This window comes from Onychostoma macrolepis, chromosome 01, assembly GCF_012432095.1.
Source record: "Onychostoma macrolepis isolate SWU-2019 chromosome 01, ASM1243209v1, whole genome shotgun sequence".
Taxonomy (NCBI): Eukaryota; Metazoa; Chordata; class Actinopteri; order Cypriniformes; family Cyprinidae; genus Onychostoma; species Onychostoma macrolepis.
This window is the reverse complement of record NC_081155.1, coordinates 2,126,206-2,151,489: the sequence shown is the minus strand read 5'-3', so window position 1 is coordinate 2,151,489 and position 25,284 is coordinate 2,126,206. Positions and strand designations below refer to the sequence as shown.

The window sequence follows — 25,284 nt, the reverse complement described above, 5'->3', positions numbered from 1 at the left end:
GAACGACCACAACACATCCCTGACTGTCAGCGGAGACCATGTCAGCTAGAGGACAGATCCCTGTGAAGACCTCACTGATGGCCCCAGCACAGATCCTCAGCAAAGACTACGAAAACCAGACAAGCCCTCTGCACAGACCTTTTACCAGCTTCACCTGCTGGCGTGATGTTTCTTCAAGCAGAAGAAGTTGGATGAAATATTCTGACTGATATCAATCCGCAATCTGACTTGTGATGCAGCCTGGAATGATCACACCATATTCATTCATTTGGCCAGACTGTTTCCTGACTCAGCCGGGTCTTGTTTGGGATTCTTGTCACTGTTGCCTTTTGTCTTGCTTAGTTGAAGACACCTAATATTCAGCAATATTATTGACTTGACTGCATTGACGACCTTTGATAAGAACTGAACTGAATTATGACACATAATGTTTTTTATATATATAATATACAGTAAATATAATTTACTTGTTACTTTGTGGCTTAAAAAGTGCATTAATGTTTATACTGTAGTGCATTTGTTCATTGTTAATATATATTTATATTAAAGTATTTGGTAATTTTATAATTAAAGCCTTTTTAATGTTTTTAAATTGTTTTATTTGTGTTTCACTGCTGAATTACATTTAGCAGTTTCTGGGCCACATTTGGCCCGGGGACCAAGCCGAATCTCAGCCAGATCTGGTTTAAAGTGTCTGGGCCAGACCTGGGCACATAAAATAATAGAAGTCACTCTACAGTATGCGGTCCAGATCTGGGCCACGTCAATAAATAAGAGTCATTTTACAGGCCGTGGGCCACATCTGGGCCAGAGGAAATAGTTTGAGTCAGTTTTCAGTGTGTGGGCCAGTTTTGGGCCGGGGACCCAGCCAGAATTGGGACAGAAGTTAAGCAAGGTTGTGGCCAAGAGGTGGGCCAGACAAATTTTGCTATCTGGGATATGTATAGGTTTTTGAGTCACAGATCAGATGAGCTTCAGATGAGCAAGAAACAATATATATTTTTTTAAAGCACCGTGAAGGGTTTTTTACAATTTTATGTGTAGCCTATGTATCTTCAACCTGTTCTCATCAGTCTGCGTATAAATAACATGTCTTTACAGAACGGGTTGGTATCTTAAATGCAGGGAGACACGAAAGAGGAATCAACTCGGTATTTCCATGCTGTCTAAAACACGTCTCTATGCTTGTGTGCGCTTTGGCTGTGTGAGAACAGCGCGTGAGTAACGAATTGAGATCTCTTTCGTTTCTTCTTCTTGTGGTTTAAAATTACTTGCACGTGTAAATTGGCAAATTAATCTCGAAATAACATGCGAGCCGAACAGTGGGGTCTGGTCTGTACGAATCATGGATCAACTGCGCTCCGTTTAACCCCTATTATAGACTTTGACAGTTCAGAGCAATCTATCATATACTAATTTAACATGAAATCGTCAAATTGATACTCCATATCAGTCGCATACCAGGGTGTCTACAGATGTGAACTAGTTAGATTTAAGACTTTTTAAGACCTTTTTAATACCACCATATGTAAAATTTAAGACCAAACCTGTGAAGGAAATACACATTACATTACATTACATACTGTACGTAAATGTAATATTCAATGTGTTTTTAAATTTAAAAAGAAAACAAAATATCATCGCTGTCAAAAATGCTATTTATGAATGAGGCATTTATAGCACTTTTATTGTGTATTGCAATACACCCAAAGCACTTTACAATCATGTGGGGTGGGGGGGTGGGGGGGGGGGCTCTCTTCAACCACCACCACACCGTTTATTATTACGATATACAGAGAACTTTTCATATCTGAAGACAATATCCCATACAAAATATCCCTCAAAAGCTCCACATCAGCAATATTTTTGGTGGTGTAAATGAAACAATATTTTCATCAGTTTTCTATTCAGCATTTACATATTTAAATCTGCATGTTTTTAATATTTACCCCAGGTTGTTATTTACCTCCATAAAGTCAAATATTTTTACCTTATTAAATGTATGCGTCATCTTTCATGTCAAATTCTTACAACTGATGAGGAAATTTAATATACACAACAGGGCTGTTAGCAATCAAATTAAATAATTTGCACTACAAATTTACAACCGCAATAAATAATGTTATGAGATTAATGTTTTAATACATTTTTTTGAATATACAAATAAGAAATGTTGGTGGAAAAATACATACTTTTAAACTAACTAAACCATCAGTAGGTGGCGGTAAGTCATTTATTCATTCAACCAATTCATTCAAAACACTGAATCATTCAGTAACAAAAATGCGAGTGCTGCTCGGAGAATGTGCAATACTTTGTTTGGAGCTATTTTCGTTGGTGAAATAGAACAAAACTACTACAAAACTAATATAACTACTTAACTACCTGTTTCTTGAGCCAAAATCAATGTAACATTTGCAATCATGAAAATATTTAGCAAAATAGTCCCCCTGTCATGGTATGTTATCATCATCATCATGCTATAAATAAACTAAACATTTAGAATTTTTACCTCAGTATGTTTGTTCTGTGAGTTTATTTATGTTTGCCGTTATGCTCATTTGTCTCTCACAGAGACAGGCAGCATGAGCCTCAACAGCGCAACATTGATGGGTCATTCTACAGAAATGTCCACTTTTGGTATGGCAAAATGTCTTAAAATTTTTATTTCTTTTTTACATTTAAACTTAGACCACATTATTACATTACCTTTTGACTTTATGAATACATATAAATGACAGCTTAATTATATTTGTTTTAGCTTTTTTGTGCAATTATTCCAAGACCACATGTATAATTTTTTGTCACTGGTGTTACCTTCTTTAGCAATATTAAAAGTTTTTATGAAATATTTCAAAAAAAAATTCAGCACATGCAGTCAGAGTTACAGAAAAATAATGAAAATGCAAGAAATAAGGAGATTATGTTTTATTTATTTAATGTGACAGACAAAAACAGTACAGTAACACAGCACAGTAACACCAGTGACAGTAACACCAGTACCATACATTAGGCCTGATATACTGATCGTCACTGGTGTTTATCCATAAGGAAGGTAACACCAGTGACAATTTTCATGAAAAATGCATTTTACAAAATGTCTGCTGCAAGGTATCAAGCCACATGTTGTCAATCATGGTATACTCACTAAATTAAGTAGTTTAATCCATTTGTATTATAGTTTTTTTTACATTTCCCTAACAATAAATAGTTCACACCAGTGACATCAACTAAAAGCTTCATATGAAATCATGAGATAAATGAGAAAATTTATCAGAACTGAAAAGAAACAGTGGACTAAACATGGGCCTTTTTTCATAGATGTTTAGAAAATAGGAAGGATGAAGTCGAGTGATGTCATCAGTGTGATTTTTTTATTCCAAAATAAAAGACTTTTGTTAAGCGGTAACACCAGTGACACAACTCCAGGGGACCACTGTTTTCATTATATATTTTATAATATTTTTTTGCCATTTTGTTTTTTTATGCCATTTATATCATATATTTGATAGCTATGAATAGACTTTTGTATTTTAAATGGTAGAAAATCCTGTTTTTGACCTCAAAATAAAGCACTTTCCTGCTGTACATGGCTGTGGGGACGAGCAGTTGTGTAGTACTTGGAATTCTATATAATTAATAAAAAAAATAATAATGGCACATTGATGGCTCAGGAAGGTGTAATTGTTCAAATAACATATTGTTTCATTTTAAAATATAAAAAAATTGTAACCCTAATGTGTATTTCAATTGTAATATTTCTTTAAAGTCTAGGGACAGAAAAGTGGACGTTTCTGTAGAATGACCCTGATACCAGAAATACACTATCCATTATCAATCGCTGTTTACGCTGAATGTAATAAAATGTCACTTAAGTTTTAATCAGGCTATTTGTCCCGTCGGGCAAGTAAAATCCTCTAGCAATTTTTCAGTAAACTTGCATTAACCCATTTAAAGTAGCTAGGAGGCTTGTCAGCGAGCTGGTGGTATTCGACCTGCATTCTGCTACCGCAATTCTGATGACGCAGTAACTACAGCGGGGGGAAAAAATAATCTTCCATCTGTCCAATGATTGTAAACAGTCACTGGGTCCGTCAGACTGGTGAAACTTTTGCGGTAATGAGACCGAAGATATTTAAGACCCACTGAATCTGAATTTAAGACATTTTAAGACTTTTTAAGGCCTTTTTTAAGCAAAACTTTATTTAATACATTTTAAGACTTTTTAAGGACCCGCGGCCACCCTGCATACAACGAAAATAAAGAATAATTAGAATAATTCTTGCGACCTGGTAGCAATTCTACCACGGCCCGGTAGTGGGTCGCGATCCGGTGGTTGGGGACCTCTGTGTTAATACACTGTGTGTGTGTGTGTATTGTCTGTCTCTCAGAAGATCTTCCAGTCTTACAGTTTAATCAAAGTGTCTGAGTGTATCTCAGATGATCAAAGTGTCTGAGGTTCCTCAAGCACTACAACAGTATCACTACTGTTTTCTGGATGATAATGAAAAACGTTAATTCAAAATGAATGAAAAATAATGTAATTTTGTGAGATTTGATGACTTTGATGATGTTAGAAAAATTATTTAGTGTGTGTGTGTCTGTTGCTTAATCTGACACAGAGACACTGAGGAATCATCATAAAGCCTGAATCCAGCACAGAGGGGTTCAGTGAATGTGGTGTTGAATGTGTGCAAGTGTGTGAGTGTGTGTGTGTCAGAGACGCTGTAGAAGGACAGAGAGCCGGTCGACACGTCCACATACACTCCTACCCTATTAGAGGATGAACGGGCGACAGGTATATCAGTTCTGTTATTACTGTGCCAGACAGTGAATCCATTATCAGAGCAGTCCAGACTCCAGGATTTGTCATTGTATCCAAATATACAGTCATATCTCTCTCCTTTCCTGTTAATTCTTTTATATGTCACAGATATTTTAACACGTCCACTCCATTCTGCCTCCCAGTAACAGCGTCCAGTCAGACTCTCTCCACACAGAACCTGAGGACCGTAATCAAATCTCTCTGGATGATCAGGATACAGCTGCTTCTCTAACACACGCATTACCTTCCTGTTCTCATCAGAAAGAATGACTCGAGTGTGTGCCGTATTTGGATCCAGTGTGAGATCACAGGCATCTGAACACAAGAAGAGAGAAACATAAAGAACAACACAATAACAGTCACTACATGAGTGTGTGTGTTTGTAGACCTACACTTCCTTGGTCCTGCTGTCATCCTGATCTCTCCTTCATGATCCACACTATAAACACATTAATGCAGATCTGCATCATTCACACACACACATTCAGTATGTTAGCATTCATGTTTGACATACTTGAGTATCTGCAGTTTATAGTTTTGATCCTCCAGCTTGTGTTTGAGCAGCTGGACTCCTGATTGTCCTGGGTGATTGTAGCTCAGATCCAGCTCTCTCAGGTGTGAGGGGTTTGAACTCAGAGCTGAAGACAAATAACCACAGCCTTCCTCTGACACCATACAGCCAGACAACCTACAGATGGATAAAGCAAATAAGAACCACTAAGCCAAAGGGGGGAAAAAACAAACATTTTCCTCATGTTAGACTCACTGAGTGATCTCTTAACCTGTTAGCCAGCACCCCCATATTGGGACTCACAGCTGAAAATGACCTACCTAACTTAAAATTGTAACAGTTCCTGACTTCAGTCTGCTACACACACAATTTAGGTATCTTTGGAAAGAAGACACTTTAGGCTTTACTATCCATCATCCAGAGTTGATAATGCTCAAAAAGATAAAAAGTTATAGACACTGAAGTGCCTTGAAAATGTATTTTACCAGACTGAATGTTTTATTTCATATAAAAATACATGAAATAAGTCTTGGAGCAATCCAGAAAAGTAATGGGTTGAAAGTCACATGTCTCATGAGTTTATATTTCAAATTTGAAGACACCATGAAAAATGAGATTCTTGCAACCATTTTTCTGAGAATTGCTGATCTGCGGTAATACAGATGATAATCACACAGATACGGGCCATATAGTCAATAATGACCGATCAGCATTCATACTGATATCTGTCATTCAGTCAGAGTAATCACACGCTGATTATCAGCCACACAGATGCTAATCATACAGATAGCCTCATTCCCCACAAAACACAAACACACATATATAAAAAATGTTGAAAAAAAACCCCCAAAAAACCCCAAAGGATTATTTGTCCAAAAAGCCGATCGCTCTGTTCCGCCCCCATCAGATGACAGGTGCGTCACAGCGTGCGTCACAAGCCGTCACAAGAGAGCGCCAAATTCAAATAAACAATATTCCGCGTATCTGTGACTTTTTTTTTTTTTTTTGGATGGTCTCATTCTGTTTTTAAGACGCTGTTTTTGAGTGTAATTTATTCCATAACGGACACAAACAATAACTCTCCCGAAGAAATGAAACGTAAAGGAATATCCATCCATACTCCTTATAAAGATGAATATGGTATGTACTGCATTTTTTAAGTTTTGTTTTGTTTACACAAATTTAGAAAATACATTCCTTATAAGCTTTCCATCGAAAAACAGCGATCTGTTGTCGATGCTTGAGGCTTAGACCTTCAGAATGATAGTTTGTCAAAATTAATTTTGTCACGTTTCATTTAATCTATTCGTAAACAATGACATGTGCAAACAGAGAGCGTTCAGTGCACTGGCGTCCTGGTGCGGGTTAACAGGTTAAAGTCTTACCTCAGTATCTGTAGCTGACAGTTTGGACTCTTCAGTCCATCAGAGAGCAGCTTCACTCCTGAATCCTGCAGGTCATTGTTACTCAGATCCAGCTCTCTCAGGACACAGTTTGAGGATTGAAGAACTGATGACAAACTCTCACAACACTGACCAGTGAGATTACAGCAAGCAAGACTAGAAGAAAAAAATAACACAAAATAATGAAATGACTGTCCTCAGGAACCTGGAACAAATCTTTTTTAATATTCTAGCTTGAATCACAATAAGATTATTGTGCTGTGCTTCAAAAATTTAAACACTGAAAATGTAGCAATACTTTGCTGAAGACATAAAAAAAAAAAAAAAAACGGTCCCACACCATCAAATGCTAGAACAACAGCCAGACACCTCTGGTACCAAGCCCAGGAAGGATTGGACTTCTCATTGGTCCACATGCAGTTTCTGCCATTCACCCACCTAGAGACTGATTTCTAACAATATAAAGACTTATACTGTTAGAAAATATTAATATTTTGAACAAATGCTGTTCTTTTGAACTTTTTATTCATCACTGAATCCAGAAAAAATCATCACAGGTTCCAAAATAATATTAAGCAGCACAACTGGCTGATGAAAATTCAGTTTTTCATCACAGAAATAAATGTTATTTCACTTCCGGCTTAGCTACTGTTCGGACGCTCCTGCTTATTGCTCTGCGCTTCGCTCCCTATTCAGATTTTTCTAAGATTTTAACTTCAGCATATCAGCACAGTGCTCAAACAACACAGTTTTTAGAAAAAGAAGACTCTTTGCCTCCCACTGCCACCAGTTTACATTCCGGAGACAGGAAAACACAGCTGCCTGCATTCAAACAGACGGGAAAGAAAATGCCCCTTGTGGAATCTACTTGCTGCATGAACTGCCACAGACTTCTACAAAGGATTGCGGTTCTTGAAACAAAGTTACTTGCTGGACCTCCAAAACAGGTGGAACATACAGCAGATCGTCATCACGGACCCCCGCAGCATACAGTCGGTGAGTCCTATGAATCTAGTGAATCTCAACAGTTTATACAAAGTGTAGAGGAACAAGCTGATCGACAGACTAATCGATGGCACAAACAGGGAGCGAGACCCAAAGGCACTTGAGACATCAGATTGTCACGAGTATCTCGTATTGCTGCGGTAGCATCCTCTACCCCAGATACGGCTATGACAAGACTTGTAAACACTGGCATTTTACAACCCCCTATACATCTTGAGAACCGATTTGAAGCATTAAGGAATGTGGGTGAGGAATCCCCAAATGTGACAAAACATGGATCGTATCAGCCAGCAGCTAACATCGCTACTAACAGGCGCTCGAGGTCGAGCAGACAATGGCACTCAGCTCAGAGCGCAGCTGAGCCCAGGACTCTGATAGCAGGACTACAACTACATGCTGCTTTCCTCAAGCAACCGTCTCTGATGTGAACAAGGAACTTCGGAACATTCTGATGAAGCACAAGTCTGCAAATCGAATCATCATCCATGTGGGGAAGAACGATATTCGGAAAGAGCAGTCAGAACTGCTTAAGAAGGATTTCAGTGAACTCTTTGAAACACTTCAAAGACTTGAAGTTCAGTCGTTCATCAGTGGACCACTCCCAGCAAGGGGAACTAACATGTTTTCACGGCTGCTTGGGCTGAATACATGGCTACAAAGAACCTGCAGTACAAAAGGAGTCAACTTCATCAACAACTTGGGGCCATAGACAACTGTTTAAACTGGACGGCTTCCACCCAAACAAACTTGGTGCTAGAGTGCTTAAGGACAATATCTATTTCTCCCTCCGTCATCCTTCAGTGGTGTGTGCCAATCCACTCGGCCTCAATGGCACACACACACCTGGACAGAATATGAGTGACCACAGGACTTCATGTCAGCCTCAGAGTCATCTTGTGGTTGACACATCCCACAAGGACACTGATAACACCACGCAGCCAAAACAAGCTCTCCTCACAGAGACTATCCCAGCTGAGCCCTGCCCACACAGCTCATCACAAACAGACTGTGACGTACTACATCAGCTCCAAGACTCAGCACCCAAGGACAACTATCTGGAAAACAGCCAGGGAAGCCAGGACAACATATCACAGCCACCGGAAACACCAGAGCCCCGCTCGCCAGACACACTATCCCTCTCTCCAGAATCTCCACTTCTAAGCTTCTCACAGAAAATGGAGGAACTGGTGTATGCTGGGACCTAAACCTAACAGACCACTCAGATCATTAGGATCGAGTCAGTTAGAAATACCAAGGGTTCACACAAAACAAGGGGAGTCTGCTTTTAGCTATTATGCCGCCCGCAGTTGGAACCAGCTTCCAGAAGAGATCAGATGTGCTAAAACATTAGCCACTTTTAAATCCAGACTCAAAACTCATCTGTTTAGCTGTGCATTTGTTGAATGAGCACTGTGCTACGTCCGAACTGATTGCACTATGTATAATCACTTTCTATTCTTAAATGTTTTAAATTATTTTTAAATCAATTTTTAAATCACTTTGTTTTTATTGTTGTGATTATTATTTTTAATTTCTTATTATTTTTAATGACTATTTCACTTCCTTTTATGTAAAGCACTTTGAATTACCATTGTGTATGAAATGTGCTATATAAATAAACTTGCTTTGCCTTATTTTAAAGCACATTAAAATAGAAAACCATTATTTTAATTTGTAATAATATTTCACAATATTACTGATTTTTCCTGTATTTTTGATCAAATAAATGCAGGTTTGATGAGTACACATGTATATATATATATATATATGTATGTATATATGTATGTATATATATATATATATATATATATATATATACACACACACACACACATACAGTGAGGAAAATAAGTATTTGAACACCCTGCTATTTTGCAAGTTCTCCCACTTAGAAATCATGGAGGGTCTGAAATTGTCATCGAGGTGCATGTCCACTGTGAGAGACAATCTAAAAAAAAATCCAGAAATCACAATGTATGATTTTTTAACTATTTATTTGTATGATACAGCTGCAAATATGTATTTGAACACCTGTCTATCAGCTAGAATTCTGACCCTCAAAGACCTGTTAGTCTGCCTTTAAAATGTCCACCTCCAATCCATTTATTATCCTAAATTAGATGCACCTGTTTGAGGTCGTTAGCTGCATAAAGACACCTGTCCACCCCATACAATCAGTATGAATCCAACTACTAACATGGCCAAGACCAAAGAGCTGTCCAAAGACACTAGAGACAAAATTGTACACCTCCACAAGGCTGGAAAGGGCTACGGGGAAATTGCCAAGCAGCTTGGTGAAAAAAGGTCCACTGTTGGAGCAATCATTAGAAAATGGAAGAAGCTAAACATGACTGTCAATCTCCCTCGGACTGGGGCTCCATGCAAGATCTCACCTCGTGGGGTCTCAATGACCCTAAGAAAGGTGAGAAATCAGCCCAGAACTACACGGGAGGAGCTGGTCAATGACCTAAAAAGAGCTGGGACCACCGTTTCCAAGGTTACTGTTGGTAATACACTAAGACGTCATGGTTTGAAATCATGCATGGCACGGAAGGTTCCCCTGCTTAAACCAGCACATGTCTTGGGGAACAACCTCCTTCCCTCAGTTAGAGCATTGAAGAAGGGTCGAGGCTGGGTCTTCCAACATGACAATGAACCCGAAGCACACAGCCAGGATAACCAAGGAGTGGCTCTGTAAGAAGCATATCAAGGTTCTGGCGTGGCCTAGCCAGTCTCCAGACCTAAACCCAATAGAGAATCTTTGGAGGGAGCTCAAACTCCGTGTTTCTCAGCGACAGGCCAGAAACCTGACTGATCTAGAGAAGATCTGTGTGGAGGAGTGGGCCAAAATCCCTCCTGCAGTGTGTGCAAACCTGGTGAAAAACTACAGGAAACGTTTGACCTCTGTAATTGCAAACAAAGGCTACTGTACCAAATATTAACATTGATTTTCTCAGGTGTTCAAATACTTATTTGCAGCTGTATCATACAAATAAATAGTTAAAAAATCATACATTGTGATTTCTGGAATTTTTTTTTTAGATTATGTCTCTCACAGTGGACATGCACCTACGATGACAATTTCAGACCCCTCCATGATTTCTAAGTGGGAGAACTTGCAAAATAGCAGGGTGTTCAAATACTTATTTTCCTCACTGTGTATATATATATATATATATATATATATTTTAGGGGTGACACGGTACATGTATTCGTACCGAACCGTCACGGTACGGGCATCTCGGTTCAGTGCATGAGGCCTCACGACGAATACAGGCAATTCACCCCCAATCCAGAAGGGGGCGCCCGCAGTAATGCAGCGCTGTTTGATAACCGCCAGCAGAAGAACAGCGAATGCCATGAGTTGCGCACTTGAAAACAAAGCCCCCTAGACAGTGACCATGTAAGGGATAATCAACGGCCAGTTGTGCATTAAACGATTTGAATGCACAACGTGGAGGCGAAGAACCGCCCGACGCACAGCGGAAGGTGGTTGCCTCCGCGAAGTGCATTCAAATCGTTTAATGCACAGCTAGCCGTTGATTATCCCATTTATGCCATGGTCATTTGCCAGCATTCACATATTAAAGATGCTAATAATATTTGCGCTGCAATATTTGACCGGAACCATAAAAATGGTTATTTTCGTCTGTATTACTATTCAACTGTCACTGTATGTTACTATGGTTACTAATGTTTATAGGAAGCGCATTAATATAGAACGTGATTAAACTGACCTGGAACTACCTGTGCAGTTAAACGAATTTAAATCAACACCTAACCAGCCAATCAGAATCAAGTATTCAGACAGACCATGGCATAAGTGCTGATTCTGAACGCATCTCTCACATAGACTGACAAGGGAGTATACTTTAAAGGCTTGCGCACTCAACTGTTTGCGAAATGGAGCTTTGTGCTCGAGTATCCTACCTCTCTCATTCTGCACAAATCCAAATATTCCATAATATTTCCATATTTGCAATGTAACGTATCTGAATGCTAAACTATTATTTATTATGTAAATGATAGGCTTTGTACTTCAGTCGCGTTCCAGCGGTGACACAGAGGAGGGAACAAAACAGATTTTATATATATATATATATAAACCGTGACCCCCCGAACCGAGGTACATACCGAACCGTGACATCTGTGAAGCGTGCCACCCCTAATATATATATATATATATATATATATATATAGTGGGTACAGAAAGTATTCAGACCCCCTTCACTTTTTTAAATTTTGTTGTTGCAGCCTACTACTACAATTGTTTAAATTCTTTTTTTTCTTTTTCTCAGTAATCTACACTCCGTACCTCATAAAGACAAAGTGAAAACAGAATTTTAGAAATGTCTGTAAATTTATTAAAAAGAAAAAACTGAAATATCACATTTACATAAGTATTTAACTAAGTACTTACAGCCATTCTTCTTTGCAAATCCTCTCAAGCTCTGTCAGGTTGGATGGGGACCATCAGTGGACAGCCATTATCAGGTCTCTCCAGAGATGTTCAATAGGGTTCAAGTCAGGGCTCTGGCTGGGCCACTCTAGGACATTCACAGAGTTGTGCCTAAGCCATTCCTGTGTTGCCTTGGCTGTGTTGCGTTTAGGGTCGTTGTCATGTTGGAAGTTGAACCTTCGGCCCAGGTTCAGAATACTCTGGACTGGGTTTTCATTAAGGCTATCTCTATATTTTGGTGCACTGAGCTTTTCTTCTGACTCTGATGAGTCCCTCAGTCCCTTCCTCTGAAAAACTCCCCCACAACATGAGGCTGCTACCAGCACACTTTACTTTTTGGATGCTGCTCTGCAGTTGATGAGCAGAGCTGGTTTCCTTCAAACATGATGCTTGGAATTGAGGTTGATCAGATCAGAGAATCTTGTTTCTCAGAGCCTGAGGGTCCTTTAGGTGCTGTTTTGCAAATTTCAAGTGTGTTTTCAAGTGTCTTGACTGAGGAGAGGATTGAGTCTGGCCACACCGCTTTAAAGCCCAGATCGGTGGTGTTGCAGTGATGTTTGTCCTTCTGTAGGTTTCTCCCATCTGCATATATGATCATGGATCTCAATTAGAGTGACCATCAGCTTCTTGGTCACCAGTTTGGCTGGACGATCAGCTCTTGGAAGAGTCCTGGTTTTGCTAAACTTCTTCCATTTGAGAATTATGGAAGCCACTGTGCTCTTGGGAACCTTCAATGCAGCAGAAATTTTTTCCAGATCTGTGCCTCAATACAATCCTGTCTCTGAGCTCTGCAGGCAGTTCCTTTGACCTCATGGCTTGGTTTTTGCTCTGATATGCATTGTCAGCTGTGAGTTCTTTTATAGAGAGGTGTGTGCCTTTCCAAATCATGTCCAATCAATTTATTTTACCACAGGTGGACTCCAATCAAGGTGTAGAAACATCTCAGCAGTGATCAAGAGAAATGGAAGGTACCTGAGCTAAATTTCAAGCGTGGTTGCAAAGGGTCTAAATACTTATGTGAATGTGATATTTCAGTTTTTTCTTTTTAATAAATTTACAGACATTTCTAAAATTATTTTTTCACTTTGTCATTATGAGGTACGGAGTGTAGATTAATGAGGGGGGAAAAATGAATTCAAACAATTGTAGTATCAGGCTGCAACATAACAAAATTGAAAAAAGTGAAGGGGGTCTGAATACTTTCCGTACCCACTGTATATATACACACACACACACAGAGGGCCAAAAACTTTTGCCACACTTGGCAATGGCCGGTGACATGAGACAATTTACCATCCAAAACATTTTTTTTTTACCAGCCATGAAACTTTTTTCAAAAGCAGTTATTTTAATTATATGCATTTACGTGTAATCACTACATTTTCATGTCAATCCATGTTCATATTTAGCTCAAACAATGAGCTATCACTTTAATTCAGCGCATCCAGCACAGGAAAAACAGACTAGTGCATAAATGTTTGCTGCACTGCTACAGACACACTGCTCCTGGAACGCACTGCTGGACCGCAACCGAGTGCAATGTGCATGCTCAAATCCGTTAACATGGGTGCGGAAAAAAATACGCACTGCAAACAGTGTATGTGTGAAACAGGCGTACAGTATCAAATACAAATCAGTCTCTCTTTATTCCATCAGCAGTGAAACACCATCTCTCACTAAAACACTGAGAACCGTCATGACTTTCTGATGTTTGCTCATCATGTTTCCGCTCCGTTCCGACGTAACCATAGGTATGTCGTCACATTCTAAAATTTAAAACAGCATCAAATGTCATATTGCACCATGTCATTATATATTTCACAAAAATAAAGCCAAGATGGAAAAGCAATGCGTGACAAACTTAGGACACCCTATGATTCAGTTGCCTGTAGATCCACTTTTAGCAGGAATAACTTGAAGTAATCATTTTCTGTATGACTTTATCAGTCTCTCACATCGTTCTGGAGGAATTTTGGCCCACTCTTCTTTATAACATTGCTCCAGTTTATTGAGTTTTGTGGGCATTTGTTTATGCACAGCTCTCACCACATGATTTCAGTCAGGATGAGGTCTGGACTAAGTTAACCCCAGGCGTAGTATGAGCAGTGTGAAACCTGATTACAGATAACCCAGGATTCCGCTTATCCGGGGTTTAGGATGACCCAGGGTTAACAATTACAAGTGTGAAACGCCCTTATGTTGACTATGGTTTCACTAATAATAAACATACATTTGCATAAAGCATCCATATTTGTCCATGCCCATGTTGATTAGAGTATAGAAAACTTGAAAAGTATAATTTAGAACAAATAAAAATGTGCGATTAAGTTGCGATTAATCACGAGTTAACTCATGACAATCGTGATTAAATATTTTAATTGATTTGACAGCCCTAATATATATATATACAGAAAAGATGTGCAAAACTTGTACCTTTAGGGGTACATCAGCTTATCACTGGGGCAGTGCCCTTAAGGGGAAATCTTTGTACCATTTTTACCCATAAAATTTAATAAAAGTACCTTAAGGGTACATAATACTACTCTAATTTACTAAACTGCACATATTAGAGGTTGTGAAGGTACAGAGTTGTCCTTTCAAGAGTACTGCGCCAGTGACAAGCTGCTGTACCCCTAAAGGTACAAGTTTTGCACATATTTTTTTCTGACACTGTATAGTAAAGAGCAGAGGTGGAAAGTAACAAATTACATTTACTCGAGTTACTGTAATTGAGTAGCTTTTTTGTGTACTTCTACTTTTTAAAGTAATTTTTAAAATCTGTAATTTTACTTTTACTTAAGTATATTTTGTTTGAAGTATTGTACTTCACTACATTTTAAAACATTAATTACTGAGTAAAAAAATTATTATTATTTTTTTTTAAATCGCTCCCTGGAAACTACTGCAGTAAATAATGGGCAGGAGAACAAACTGGCGCTAAAATCAGAAGAAAGATGCAGACGGACAAGACGGGCATTAATGGTGCAGACCCAGCTGAAAACCAAACCCCGTCGTATTCTGCTGAAGTTGAACTCAAAGGAAATGAAGTGAACCCCTGGCCATGTTTATGCTCTATGTGTAGCATAGACAGTGTAAGCTGTGTTTGCCCAGGGAGACCAAACTAGCAGCTTATAAAATCTCGACATCAACCCTTCGCAAGCATGTAGAGGTAAGGTAAATACTTGCATCGTTGCATTGGTCGTTAAAATGAAGCTTTGGCAGTTTAGCAAAAGGTTTTGTACAAATTAGCCAAAAAAAACAGTGGTGCAGGGTGTGCGATATATCGTCTGCGATAATATTGTAATTGTTGTTTTAACAATGTGCGATTTGACATTATCAGTATTTAGCCAAAAACCAAACAAAACTCTCCTAGAGTGCCGTGAAGTCTAGTAGATTAGACTAGTGCGAGTGCACATTTAGACTGTGTTCTTTCACTGCGTGATTCAGTCTGTTAAAATGCATTTAAAATGATCACAAAATTGAAGATATACGGGCAGAAAATGTATATTTATATCATTTCATATAGTAAATCAGTATCACACGAAGAGTGCCGTTTTTCTCCAAAAATCAGCATGATTACAAATAGATTCTTTTTTTTTTTTTACAACAGTTCAATAAACAAGAAGTTAATTAAGAGACTTGTGTTTTAGACACCATATTGCCTGTTTTTGCTCTATTTCGACAACAAAAATAATCCCAAACACAGCCACAGCACAGTTTTGCATCTCTGAGCAACATAACGGTGTTTCGTTCCTGAATGAATCAACCGTTTAAATGATTCGGTTCAATCGCAATAACTGAGTGTTTCTTCTGCATTGCAAAGATGAATTTTGTTGATATTGATTTAATTTGCCTGGTAACAGCCCAAATGTCTTATTATTCTAAATAACTGATTCCTTTAATTAAAGACAACTAGTTTGAGATTTATAGGCCTGTCCCAGGGGTGTCAAACGCAGTTCCTGGAGAGTTTAGTTCCAGCGCTGCTCCAACACACAAACCATGTAGTTTTCAAATAAGCCTAAATGATTAGATTAGCTGGATCAGATGTGTGTAATTAGGGTTATATCTATACTGTGTAGGGCTGTGGCCCTCCAGGAACTGAGTTTGACACCCTTGGCCGATCCCATTTTTTTAAGTAATTTTTACTAAGTAATTTACTTACTAAGTAAATTTTTAATTTTTAACAAGTTACTTTTTACTTTTACTTGAGTAGATTTTTAGACTGGTACTTTTACTTGTACTTAAGTAAAATTTCATTAATGTAATGGTACTTTTACTTGAGTAAAATATTTTCGTACTCTTTCCACCTCTGGTAAAGAGCATATATTTCCAAAAAAAAAAAAAAAAAAAAACATGCTCAAAATGGCTTATAATAGGTCCTCTTTAAACATTATTCTTCATTTGCTAATAGTTAAACACTCACATGACTTTCCTGCAGTTGATCACAGCTGGTATCAGTCTTCTTCTCCCCTCATCTGACGTCTTGTATTTCTTGAGGTCCAGCTCATCCAGCGGCTCGTCTGATATCTGAAGTATGTAGGCGATTGTTGAGCAGTGAGCAGGAGAGAGTTTCTCTGAGTGTTTGTCTGATTTCACAAACTCCTGAATCTCTCTGGACAGAGTCTGATCTTTCACTTCCAGCAGACAGAGGAACAGATTGATGGATTCACCAGCTGAGAGAGGATGACTACCCTTGATCTTCTCTTTAATGTACTGTGTGGTTTCTCTGATGCTCTCTGAGCTGTTCTCTGTGTGTGTCAGTAGATCCTGTAAGAGTCTCTGATTGGACTCCAGTGAGAAGCCCAGCAGGAACCGCAGGAACAGATCCAGACGTCCATTCTTACTCTCAAGAGCTTTATTTACTGCACCTATAAGCAAATTTTGCACTGAACCAAAATTTTTCAGCTTATCCATAGTTGTATTTATGTGGTAATAAAACACATAGAAAGCAGCGAGAAACTCCTGAACGCTCAGATGGATGAAGCTATAGACTTTCCTCTGATGAATCACAGATTCCTCCTTAAAGATCTCAGTGCAAATCCCAGAATACACTGAGGCGTCAGTGAGGTCTATGCCGCTCTCAATCAGGTCCTCCTCATAGAACATCACATTGCCCTTCATCAGCTGTTTGAAAGCCACTTCAGCAAGTTTCACAATCACTTCTCTGTTGGACTGCAGGAGTTTCTCTGGATCTCTCTCTTCATACTTCTGGTTCCTCATGTTGATCTGAATCAGCAGGAAGTGGATGTACATTTCAGTCAGAGTTTGAGGGATTTCTGCACTCAGATCTTCTTCCAGGAGCTTCTGAAGCACAGTGGATGAGATCCAGCAGAAGACGGGGATGTGGCACATGATGTGGAGGCTTCTTGCTCTTCTGATGTGTGAGATGATTCTGCTGGCTTGATGCTGGTCACTGATTCTCTTCCTGAAATATTCCTCCTTCTGAGGCTCATTGAATCCCTGAATTTCTGTCAGACGGTTGATGTATTTGGAGGGGATCTGATTGGCTGCTGCTGGTCTGGAGGTGATCCAGATGAGAGCAGAGGGAAGCAGCTCTCCTTTCATGAGCTTTGACATCAACACACCCACTGATGAAGTCTCAGTCACATCACAAACTTTCTGATCGTCTGAAAACATCAGTGTGATTCTGCTTTCATCCAGACCATCAAAGATGAACACAACTTTACACTCCTCATAAATCTTTGAGTCCAGATCTTGAAGTTCAGGATGAAAGTCCAGCAGAAGTCTGTGAAGACTGTACTGATGATCTCGGATCAAGTTCAGCTCTCGAAATGGAAGCACAAACATGAAATCTACGTCCTGATTGGCTTTTCCCTCGGCCCAGTCCAGAATGAACTTCTGCACAGAGACGGTTTTTCCGATTCCAGCGATGCCTTTAGTAAGAACAGTCTTGATCTGGTCTTTCTCCTCACATCCTGGTTCAGCTGAGGCTTTAAAGATGTCATTGCAGTAGATTGGAGTGTCTTGTGAGTGTTGTGTTCTGGCTGTTTTCTCCATCTGTAAAACCTCATGTTCTTCATTCACTCCTTCACTCTCTCCCTCTATGATGTAGAGCTGTGTGTAGATCCTGTTCAGGAGGCTTTCATTCTCCTGGAGGTTCAGTCCCTCAAATAATCTCTCATACTTGTTCTTCATGCTGGTTTTGAGCTGGTCTTTGATTCTCTGTAGTTCATCATTCACTGGTTGATCATGTTTATTCAGAGACGCTGTAACGCTCGTGTTGTTCAGACAGAAGACCGACTCTCCTCCAGAGATGCTTCGCTCTCCATCTGCTCTGCTGAAATATCACAAGAACAACAGAATAAAAATATTAAACCCTTTTTGTAATGTATATTGTTCCAAAGGAAAAAAGAAGGAAAGTGCAAAGCAAAGGAAAAGAGTGTCTAACAATCCTCCAGCGAACAGCTAAAAATGGAACAAACTCACTAAGAGCTTTAAGAAACGAGGAAGAAACCAAAAGCTGCTCCTCAAGCTGACAGCAGAGACTCTGTTAGCCAGTAAGTTTCTTATGTCTGGACATCGAGATCAAAGTTCATTTTCCATCACTGAACTTTTGTCCACAGATTTGAGGTGAAATCAGGAATAAAAACATAACTCATCTCTCTGTCAGGACTCGACAGTGTGGGCATTTTACTCCCATCTACAACAAACAACAGATGTATGCAGGGATGTACTGGCCATCGAGAGCACAGGGATATTCCTAGTGGGTCGGTCACCAATGTGAGATAGACCTCCCCCATATTAGGCGCTGATTTTAAATTACAGAGAACTGCAAAAAGCAAATACTCCAAATCTGTGAAGCGGTACTAACGTTACCCGATACATCCGCCAGCTGAAGTCGCTTGACCCATTCACAGAATTGTGTTATACAGTAGTGTGAGAACAAATAAAGGTTCTATAGTGATGCTGGCTGAAAACAGCCACGAAAATGTAAACTGCATGACAAGGTAAACTGGAAAACGCCAATTGTCAAATCAGCACCATAGCCTACTTTAACTTGCAGTTATTAAAGTTCCCCTATTATGGGTAATGAAAGGTTCATATTTTAGTTTTGGGAGTCCCCAACAACAGGTTGACATGCATGCAAGGTCAAAAAACACTTTCATTTTCTCTACATGATGCTATCCAAAGGAATCCGCTACAGTGTATCTTCTGTCCAGTTTTTTTTTTTTTTTTTAATATTGAAATCTGAAAAGGAAAAAAAAAAAAAAAGCACATATTTTGTTTTTCAATTGTTCAAACAAAATGAAAAAAAATCAAGAATTGAGCTTAATTTTTCGTATTTACGTTCAGGGATAGAAAACAAATAAACAACTTTAATATTTGATCTCTACATGTGGGCGGAAATGACACACCCCTCTCCGCTGACTGGTCAACCAAACATTAAAACATAATGATAGTCCTAAATAAAACAAACAAACAAATAAAAAACATAATAGTCCTCCGCTTCTACGGATTCTTAACATGTCTATTTCTACTATATTTTATCTCTTTCTCTTCATCAAATAGCCAGATTAACGAATGGCTTGACACAAACCGTACTAAGGCAGAGCCTTTTGCAAACCGCCTGTTTTATTATAGTTATCCACCTATCAAAATCTGTGTGGCAAAGCTGCGCGACGCACTGCAGCACGGGGAGAATGTGTTGTGAAGCGAAGACCAGTATCAATTTATGTGAACATGCAGTCATAACTTTTGTTTTAGACAATACGCTGCGTTTGGGATAATGGAGGATCTTAAATAATACAGATATGAAAAGAAATGACTGTGTGTAATTTACCTTCACAGCACATCAATTATTATTCTATTTTGAGTTTTATTCATAGAGCACTTTATTCAAATAGTCCCACTGGCATGGGACTATTTGTTCCTCAGAGTGCTTGTTTCAGTGATTGACTTTAGTGAAATGTGAATCTGACATCATGATTTGAAGGTGAACTCTGAGTTATAAGAACATATCCAAACCCTGAAATAACACTTCGAACAATAAGCCAGTGTCAGAAATTAACTTTCCCATAAGGGGCAACTGATTTTCAGTTTTTTTCCTTTTGTATGTCATCTTTAATGTTCAATTTTTACATCAAATAAATTAGAATAATATGACAATAGGCTGTTACCAATTAAAACAGTATTCAGTGATATAGAACCTGCGTCTGAAGATGCTTTTAGATGTATTTACAGTTTAATGCTGATCAGACGGCTGTACATGCATTTACATAGTAATTACAAATGTATAATGAAATGAGACTAATGTTTTAAACAACATTTTTAATACAGAAATATGAACAAAATGAAATACTTGAATCATGAAAGTAATATCGCCACTAGGTGGCGGTATTTCATTGCGTTAATAAAGGAGCCTTTTATTCAATCTATTCGTTCAAAATGCTTCATTCATTCATTTAGGAATAAAATCAAATGGCTGTCTATAATAATTGGTCATTGAATTGTTGTCTATAATAATGGGTCTTTCAAAGACTATGATTCATTCAGGAATGATACACCACTCTATGCGCCTACAATTGTTCTGTGACTTTGGTTTAGTTGGCAGAGAAAATAACAATTTCGTATGCTATCAGTTAGCTGGCCAATTCTCAATATTAATTAAATAAACTCAGTTTATTGTCTTAAACTAAGTATGTTAACATAGATTAATAGTGGCCTGCACTTGTCTACAATACATTCTCCCCGCGCTGCAGTGCGTCGTGCAGCTTGCCACACAGATTTTAATAGGTGGTAATAATAAATCAGGCGGTGTGCCAAAGATGTAGGCTAGTAGGTAGTTGTGAGTGCACGTAAGTGATATTTACTTAGAGAGAGCACTGTACATTCACTCCCACCACCTACAATCCCTGTCGGACCTGAGACTCGAACCAGCAACCTTTGGATTACAAGTCCAACTCTCTAACCATTAGGCCCCGCTTATTTTCACGTTAACTTATCTCGCTCCAGATCAGGATGATTTCAGTCAGATTCAGGTGTGTGTGTGTTCACTGCTGTTTGTGTGCACTTGGACGGGTTAAAAGCAGAGCACAAATTCCGAGTATGGGTCACCATACTTGGCCACATGTCACGTCACTTTCACTTTCACTTTCACTCAAAGCTGGCCAAATGGCTCTCAATTAGAGCATGCTGCAGTTCCACTTTTCACCACAGATTTACATTGTTGAGTTCGGGAGGGCACCGGCACGACTGCCCCACTTACTTAATATCATTTTACGTGCCTGCAGAAGCTTGCGATTAATTTTAATATATCCGCACTTTATGGCTTAAAATTCTCATGAAAATCTGAAAAATATTTGTTGCAGAATGCTGAAGACATCTACAGTATCTTATTTATTTGGTTTATATAGAGTCTATGTTTTGGGTGAATATTTTGGTGGGGTTCTGCATCACCTGCCCTTACAGACGAGCCTCACCTGGGTTTGTGGGGACTCTCCATAGGCATAATGGTTTTTATACTGTACAAACTGTATTTTCTATTGCCCTACACCTAACCCTACTACTCACAGAAAACAACAGGCATTTTTTACATTCTCAAAAAACTTCATTCTGTTTGATTTATAAGCTTGTTTACCCACGGGGACCTAAATTTAGGTCCCCACCGTGAGACGAGTCCCCATGAGTCTGTGTGTATTCAAGTTTAAGCCCCTACCAGGATATAGAAACAGGTACATAAACAAAGAGAGAGAGAGACACACACACACGCCATTTCACCATATAACATGTTGTGTAGTGCAGATTATATGATAAAACTGCTTCAGGTCAAATTATTACTTATAGGCTAGTTTAAATCATCTTAACATGCTTTTGTTTATTATCGCTGACATACTGCTGTGATAAACACACACACACATCATTTACCCATTGACATGTTTTGTACTGTAGATTATATTAATAATTCATCTTAAACGTCAACCCTTTTCAGTTCTGAGATATGATTTCTAAATACAGAAATAGTGAATGATAAACACTGTGTGAATTGGTCATTTTCTTTTCTGTTGAGCAGCCTATTAAACATCTCCATAAATGTATGAAATAAATAAATAAATATGTAATTAAAAGATGTTTAATTGTATAACTATATTTTGCTTCAGTCCCTGCCTTTAAAATGCCTGTTAAAATTCAGCTGCAGAGATGGAGTTTGTGAGGAGCAGCATTTACTACAGAACAAGGTTTTCATGCGACTGTAATAATGTCTGACAGCATGATACAAACCCACTCTGAAAACACTGAATCATGAGAGGATCTGAGTGTTTTCAGAGTGGATTCATCACTAAACCATCTGACAATGGGATCGATCGTTTGTAAATTATTAGATCCCTGCATTAATAAAGCAGTAGTTTCATGTCTCACCTGGGGTCAGAGGTCACTGGTTCATCACTGAATTTAGGAGGAGGAGCCATGGATCCGTCACTCTTCAGAGACACACAGCTGTGATCAGGAGATGAAGATCTCTGTCTCCATGAGATCCTGACAAAACATTAATAATTCAGGTTATCTAACAGACACGTTGTTCTCTCCTGCACGTTTGACACGGTTTAACAGTGTAAGAACGTATATTTCTTTTCACATCTATATGCACATTTAAACGTGAAAGTTAATTTATCAGATATATATGAGCTAAACATGTGAGTCTGTCTCACCTGGGGTCAGAGGTCACTGGTTCATCACTGAATTTAGGAGGATGAGTAGTTAATCTTTCACTCTCTAGAGATACTCTGTTGTGTTTTCGAGAAGCTGTTCTCTCACTGCTTCCTCTATTATCCATAGTGACAAACTAATACAACAACACAATAGATAACATAGCAATACATTCATTATTTCTACTAAAACATGCACAGAAGAGGATAGTGCTGAGTAAAATAAGAATTGGCCAAAATAATTACCTCTATGCTTCAATCAATCCTAAAAGTTCAGCTGATTTAGGCAAACATCTGGCAGTAAGAAAGAGTTTAATGATTTCAGCCTGATATTGAGCTCGTCCACATTTCCATAGCAAACCAGCTTGTGTTGGTTCATCATACGTTAGACTTTAGCGATGGATGTTTCAGCACTGTCCTGACTGTTAACTAAAAATAACTTGTTGCAGACAACCTTTACACTTCAGATTACCCATCAAAACACATTTCTCATGTGCTGCTGTTCTAGCAACCCGCCGTTTTACAGAGAAAAAACTGTGATGCTTTTAAGTTGTTCAGATATTTCCCATTTTAACCAGAGCAACATCCACACCTGACAAAGACAGCAAAGATTGGTGAAATGGCTTTTACTCTGAAGAAGAGCAGAAGGTTGCAGGTTGACCAATAAACTTATCAGGCCAGCCACAATCTGATCTCACAAATCATTAGGCTGAATTCACACTGTTGTTCACACACTGTGTCTGCACATATTCATCTGCCATGTTAACAGCAATATTTTCCTGTACTATACTGTTGTAGCCTATAATACATGCGTCTCACCATTTCAAAGAACAATTTGTTACTGACTTTTTGTGCCCACGATGACTAGTAAACTTGATTATCTGTATGCATGAACGGAAAAATTAAGAAATAAGGCTTTATTTTTCTTACATGAAACGAAATGAGGACGTGTGCTCGGTGACGATTCCTTGATGCAAACAAAACGATGTAACAAATTATTAAGTTACTCGTTTCAAACGTCCATTATGCACATTTATGATAAAAAGTCTTTCATTCGTTAAATTTTCGAGTCTCCGAAATGGCCTCGTCTTATTCCAGAAGTTATAAATGTTACTTTACATCTGAAGTGTTTCCTGAAGGAGCGGCACACGATACCTGCCGGCAGAGCGCGTCAGAGCTCACCTGGTCCGGAAGTAAAACGCTGAAGCGTGGAGTCTGAAGAGTTTCTGCGCAGATAGTGATGTTGTTGCGAGCGTTACTAATCCGTTTGCGTTTCTCTCACGTCAGAGTGAGTTACAGTTATATTAGGTTCCATATTCGCTGCATATCAGCCGCTGCTGCTGAAGGGACCGTCTGCAAACTCCACCCACAGAGCAAAAACATAAACAAAGACCAATCATTCATTCAAATGAATTATTTTTACAAGGTAATAGTAAATGATTAGTGGGCGGATTGACTTAGCAGTAAATCCCTTACAAAAAATTACTGCAGTTTTTAAAAAAGTAATACTGCAGTTTGTTACATGTAGAAAAATGCAGGGGGTTTTTGGACACGAAAAAAAACTGCATTATTGCCGTTTTACTGCAATACATCTGATGTACTATTGAAATACTACTGCAGTAGAGCTGTAGTATTACCAAAGTCTCTTTAAGGTATTCTATAGTCTTTGGTATTACTAACAAACAACTGCAATAGAACCGCAGTATTACTAGTAGTACTGCAATATATAATACAACTGAAGTACAACTCAATACAACCAAAGTGCAATACTAATAAAATGCTGTACAATAACACTGAAATGCAACAAGAATATTCAGAATAACAAGTTTTATTTGCACACATCTGCAATATAATAAATTAAGGTACAAAACAACAGTGAATGTCTCAAACAGCAATGCAACAATACATGATTTTACTTTTGTTTAAACTTAAAATAACAGGCTGAGAGTTACACTAAATGTACTTGGTGTTTATTTACAAATCACGCAAATCACACACATTTCTTCCCTCATTATTCAGGCAGGTTTCATTTTCTGAAGAGGTTATCCTCATTGTTCTGCTTGGTTCTTATGACTGCCTTCATCTCAGATGTGGAAACACTATTTTTGATGTAGTCTGGAAAAACAAACAAACAAAAACTCAGAAATTCTCAAGTTTCAGTTACACTTTTCACCACAGCCATATTTAGTATGCTTAAAATAAATCCTGAATTGTGATGTCACCAAGTGTTTGTGAAAAGTATTCATTCTACTCCCAGTTCATTTCTAATGGCATATTGGTCAGCATTAACAATGTCTTTGAACACTCCAGGTAACAGAAGTTGGTTGGTTCACCTAAAAATGAAAATTTTGTCATCAATAGAATTGATGGAACTCAATCAATAGAACTGATGGAACAATCATCAATGGAACTCACCC

General features: G+C 38.5%; 1 protein-coding gene across 3 annotated transcripts; it reads right to left on the bottom strand.

Annotated features, from left to right (window-relative positions):
• Positions 1-1,763: 1,763 nt before the first annotated feature.
• Positions 1,764-24,193, bottom strand: LOC131541912 (NLR family CARD domain-containing protein 3-like). 3 transcript variants are annotated; one of them, XM_058777935.1, is made up of 9 exons: positions 23,798-24,193; positions 23,114-23,161; positions 22,871-23,004; positions 22,581-22,697; positions 16,627-18,501; positions 6,722-6,895; positions 5,340-5,513; positions 5,218-5,264; positions 1,764-5,140 (listed from the first exon to the last, which is right to left on the bottom strand). In XM_058777935.1, exons 3-9 carry the CDS (start codon positions 22,993-22,995, stop codon positions 4,587-4,589), a joined length of 3,066 nt encoding a protein of 1,021 aa, XP_058633918.1. In that variant the 5' UTR covers positions 22,996-23,004; positions 23,114-23,161; positions 23,798-24,193; the 3' UTR covers positions 1,764-4,586. The 3 variants fall into 3 exon arrangements, with proteins under 3 accessions (XP_058633918.1, XP_058633929.1, XP_058633907.1); XM_058777946.1 differs by lacking the exon at positions 23,114-23,161; XM_058777924.1 differs by lacking the exon at positions 23,798-24,193 and having other exon boundaries at positions 23,114-23,714.
• Positions 24,194-25,284: the final 1,091 nt, after the last annotated feature.

Coding starts and splice junctions, on each gene's coding strand:
- LOC131541912 (XM_058777935.1), bottom strand. CDS start 22,995: ATGGATAATAGAGGAAGCAGTGAGAGAACAGCTTCTCGAAAACACAAC. Junction 18,502..22,580: donor CCAGTGACCTCTGACCCCAG/GTGAGACATGAA, acceptor GTGATATTTCAG/CAGAGCAGATGGAGAGCGAA. Junction 5,265..5,339: donor TATAAACTGCAGATACTCAA/GTATGTCAAACA, acceptor ATGTGTTTATAG/TGTGGATCATGAAGGAGAGA.